General features: G+C 40.9%; 1 protein-coding gene across 1 annotated transcript; it reads right to left on the minus strand.

Annotated features, from left to right (window-relative positions):
* Positions 1-2,615: 2,615 nt before the first annotated feature.
* Positions 2,616-3,461, minus strand: LOC145987021 (E3 ubiquitin-protein ligase sina-like). Its single transcript, XM_083121482.1, has one exon. It carries the CDS (start codon positions 3,459-3,461, stop codon positions 2,616-2,618), a length of 846 nt encoding a protein of 281 aa, XP_082977608.1.
* Positions 3,462-5,247: the final 1,786 nt, after the last annotated feature.

The raw sequence follows: 5,247 nt of genomic DNA on the forward strand, positions 1-5,247 counted from the left end.
CTTGTAAACACTTGAATACATATTCGACGAGATTGGTAAGTTGAAAAATGGTCCTCCTTTAATCCACAAGGCTGCATAATTTTCGGCATGGAAATTTTTCGTGACACGAATGATTTTTCAGTTGTGCTTGTAACAGTTAAAAAATTGTATATTTCTTTCAGGGGAATAACAACATCCTGGCAGGGCTAAAAATAATTTTATTTTGCTGGGGATAAAATGTTTTGTTTGGGGGTAATCCATGGCAACCCTCCCCCCTCACCTCGGTAATAAGCACACTGATTATGGCATTAGGCTATATAGTTCCATTTGTCATGCATCAAGGTATCATTTGACAACAAAGAAATCGTTTTTTTTTTTTTTTTATTCTTTGTAACATTGCTAGTCTTAAACATTACGATTTGCATTTCCTGTAACAATAGAGAAAAACATTGTATTCTGATGTTTAGAATGTCCAGGGGAGCCAGGACTTTGCATTGAACCTTGTCATGCTCTTTTCCACAAGTGAAGTAAATGTATGGGATCGTTCAAAATTTATCATTGGATTTTTCCAAGTAAACCTATAAATGTGGCGTTGTTTTCACAAGTGGTTCTGTCATGTTACATCAATATCTAACAAATTATTGCCGGCCTCTGTGTTGGCAGAGTGATTAGCACAGCACGCTACGACGGGTTCGAATCCCAGCCTTGGCATGGGTGTTTTTGAGTGTCCGTTCATCAATTTTATCACATCATCACTCATTCTCATATTCGCGATTAACCGAAAGTGACAGAAAAGCGAAGTAAAATAAACGAATTCTAAATCTCACAAAGTATTGAACCAACTGTGCATCAATATAGCCATGTTAATATATTATACTGCGTTATATACAGGGTGACAATTAATGATAAGGTAAAGGTAAAGTGTTCCCCTGTGCATAGCACCACGCCATGAAGGCGTATAGGGGGTGTGGGGGTAACGTCCCCCGGTCGTGAGTGGGGTGATGTGATCAGCATCACGCCCCTGACCGCCTTTACCCCCCAGGGTTTCCCCCAGGTACCCATGTTATTCCACGCTGGGTGGGCGCCGGGGCCGCTTCCAACGTTAGAAAAGTGCATCGAACATGTCAGACGCGTTACCGACTGAGCCACCGCGGCCACGGGTGACAATTAATGAACTATATGAAATAAAACGGAAATTAGTGACAAACCACGTAGTACACAAACTGTATTGCACATGTAAACGGCACTACAGACATTCGGATTTAGGTTATGACATGTTCGATATGTCTGCCATCTGGCGATGATGTGGGGCGGACGAACAGCAAAATTCTGCATGGCCCGCTGAAGTGTCGAAACATCAATGACCTCCTGAATGGCAGTTTTCAGCTCGGCAATGGTTTTGGGGTTATTTCTGTACACCTTGTCCTTAACATAGCCCCTCTGGGTACCCCAGAGCCAGAATGCGGTCCCCAAAATACTCCTCCAGGACATTTTCACTTGTAAATGGCCGACATCAACACGTTGCGTGTGCATACGCATACCCATCATACTCTGTGGCCAGCCACGCAGTTTGGACGTCATCACGCGAACCGTTCAGAAATTATGACGGTTTTATTTCATATAGTTCATTAATTGTTCATTCATTAAATATGTGTGTGTACTTGTATATCAGGGGTGTCCAATCCGTCGACCACGTTCTACCAGCCAGTCGACCGGCAAGCCGCGAGAGGTAGCCCGCGGTGCTCTGTCATATTATACGGATTTTATTATGCATAGTCACAAAACATTGTATTACTTATACCTGTCTGTGTATTCAACTGTTGTATCAGGAAAAGAGCTTTATTGTAACAGTTCATTTCTTTCTTTGTTGAATCGCGTAACTATTAACCAGATAAAATGTAAATGTTCTTTGCTTTATCCCTTCGGAGTAATCAACAATTCGTTATTGAACGACTGAACAATGGAAGATCGAAAGTTTTCTTCTCCTAAACTACATTGTTGTTAATGACAAGGCCAGTTTGAGTATGTTGTTAGACGCAACATTGTTTGCACAAAATACTGGGTCAGTAGGCAGTTATTCGCAACCTTGATTTCCTGCTTGAGAGTAGCAGTAACGTCATATGACTTGCAACATGATAAACTCATTGTCGAAATGCAGTGTCAAATGTCTGGAAACAAGTGAACTGACTGCTGAAAAGTACAAAATAGTTGTGTATTTTTTTTACTGATGCCCAGCAACAAGTAAAAATCCCTTTGTTGAAATGAGTGTTTATGAAAGAATAAAATTGTAGTAATTATGTTTATGGGTAAAAAAAAATACTTTTTTCCATTCTCATCAAAAGGATGAAAAGATCCTAATGATGAACTGGGGAGACCACTGAAGCCAAAACTTATGTAATAAATAAATACATAGGCTACATAAAAGAAAATAATACAATATTGGTCCTTTGCTTACTTTATAGACCAAATTTGCAATTTACAAATTGCATTATAAAAATCAATGAATATTTCATAAGTATAACCAAAAGTAAATAAGTTTAATCAGCACAAACATTTACAAAGGATGCCAAATTTTAAGTGTCAGGGAACGTGATATATGTTTAAAAAAATAAAGATTTTTGGATGTGGATTTGTCCTTAGTCTTGGTCTTGGTTACTCTTTTTCCATATTGACAGGAAAGTATTTATAAATTGGGGATTATCCCGAGGAACAGATTGTTGAAGAAAGTCTCCACGAGTGTATAGACAGTTTCCTTTACCAACAACTGCTTCCGGGGTCACCATTATAGATTCCACATAGCTATAAAATTCGGCCTGCATGTTCTCGCTGGCTGAAACGACCTTTATTAAGCAGTCGACTCTGCTTGCATCTTCCTTTGAGGCTAGCATTTGAATCAGGACCTCGCAAGTTCCATCAGACCTGACCCTGCTTTGCAAAATGAAATGACCTAAACCCTTAGCCTCCAGCACATACCGGCCAGGGAAGAATTTATCCCTTTCGCTTGTAAAGCAGTCGACGTTCAACTTGAACTGAAATTGGTCGGTTTCCTCCTTCGTCTTCATCTCGCGGATCTCCCAGTTATATTTTACTATTAGGTGAGGTACGATTTGGTCCAGCTTCAGGGAGACATTACATATTCTAACAGGGCAAAAGTAGGGCTGAAAGCTACAAAGATGACTGTGTGCGATCCTGTCGTCGACGAAACCGAAGAATCGACAACCTCGAGCCCGATGCACGCAAGGGAGTCGTATTGTCTTCACCAGGGTTTCCAGTGAGAAGTTTCTCACTTCGGTGTAGCCGTTCCCACACAATGGGCAGGCGGGGAAGTAACTTTTACACTTCGGGCAGATGGAATGCCCCTTTTGGCATTCCCGGACTGGGCCCATCATTATGTCGTCGCAAGAGACGCACGTTAGCGTGTTCCACACGTCCTCACTTAGATTCTCTGCCTCATCACCACCCTGTAAAGATAAAACCTGCATCGTGACTGGTCAGGTTGTCAATGGTCTAAGGCCTGCACGATGAAAGAACTTATACGGGCTTTCGTCTCCAGATGTGGGAGTTTCGAAGTGCAAAAAAAGGTTTTGCCACATGCCTGATTTTCGCCCAGTTGTAAATGACACCTTCAGCTGTAAAGACCCTTCCCTTCTTCGCTCCAACATCAGAGAGAGGCAAAGAATGGCAGACCCTTTCACTTCCTAACCGGTGGCGATCGTTAGGGTTAACCGCACCTTGAACCCCGAACTGTTGCTCTGAGGCATAGGTTTGGTAAGAATTTCCTGTCGCCATGGCAACTGCAGCAACCTGTTTGGCTCAAGGGTTTATGTGATCCTCCATGACACAAAAGGACAGAACAAGTTGGTTCTTTCAGCGTGCGGGCTTTACGGAAAGAAGTGGCTACAAAGGAAGAAGTGAAAAATATCAAATATCGGAGTTTTGTAACCATATGCATCTCCTTTAACTAGAATGTGAGTTACTATATTGCTTTACCGATAGATGGCATGGTTAATGCGAGGGGCGTGACCATGACGTAAACTATGAGGAGTGAACCTCTGGATGAAATTAAGTTCCTACTGCTTAGCCCAGGGACACAGACATTAAGTCTCGCCTTGTAATCAAGGGATCTCGGGTTGGTTACCCGGTGGAGGCAATTGGCACAGTGGCTCGGATCCCACTTTAAACTGTAGGTCCAGTCCCGATTAGCCTTACTGTGCACAAAGTGGACTTAGAAAAATAAATCAATCACGCAGACATTAAGTCGAGTTTGAAGTAATGAGGAATCTTGTTGAGTTTGATAAAATAGAAAATAGAAAACGAACAGTGCTGCTGAAGCTGTTTAATAATATTTATTGTTAAAAGCTAAATTTCTGTAACTTCTTTGCTTGTTATTTAGTATTGTCTAAGTTTTCTCTCTCTGATCTTGTATTTTAAAGTGGTTAACATAGCGTGCTACGATGCCAAGGTCCAAGGTTCGAATACCGGCGTGGGCATGAGTGTTATTTCTAATTGTCCCTTCATAAATACTAGTATAAAAGTATATACTACTGGGACACTTATAGCGTAGAAAAGAAGAGCTCATATGATTAAACAGCCCGATTTGCCCACACTTAAAATTATGCCAAGATGCCTATAAGCCCCAATTCTTCAAGTGTGATATGCTCTTAATCCTAAGAATTTTGAATCCTAGTCTAGAAAAGAAGAACCCCCCTCAGACAGATTTGCCCACACTTAAAACTATGTCAAGTACCCATATGATTTTATTGTTTATAGTGTGTTATTCTGTCAAAATCCCAAGAATCTTGAATTCTAATGTAGAAATGAAGAACCCCCCTCAGACAGATTTGCATATGTGTGTAAAAGCTGCATCTGCCAGATTGTTGTCCATAAACTTGTCAAAAATATGCCCCCCCCCCCCTTGATTTTGTTTTGGCTACACTTAAAACTAAGGCAAAAAGCCACTCTCACCCACCCACACCCATTTATATTTACTTCCGGTCCGGTAATATGCAAAAATCTTCTAGAATTGTTCTGTGACTCTCTCATTTCTTACATCATAAACATATGATTTTTCACCTATGAGAATAACACTACATATGGTGTCATCAGGGAGTGTATCGTGGAATTCACAGATAATTTTAATGTTTGTCCTGTCATTAACCACAACTTGTTTCCTTTTTGAAGTGTTGATGACAAACATGGGTCTCTGTGCTTTGAATTCATCTGGTGTGTAATACATGTCAGTATTGCCAGTAGTGACCCTTTTGTATG

Source organism: Lepisma saccharinum, chromosome 4 (assembly GCF_977018435.1).
Source record: "Lepisma saccharinum chromosome 4, izLepSacc3.1, whole genome shotgun sequence".
Lineage (NCBI taxonomy): Eukaryota > Metazoa > Arthropoda > Insecta > Zygentoma > Lepismatidae > Lepisma > Lepisma saccharinum.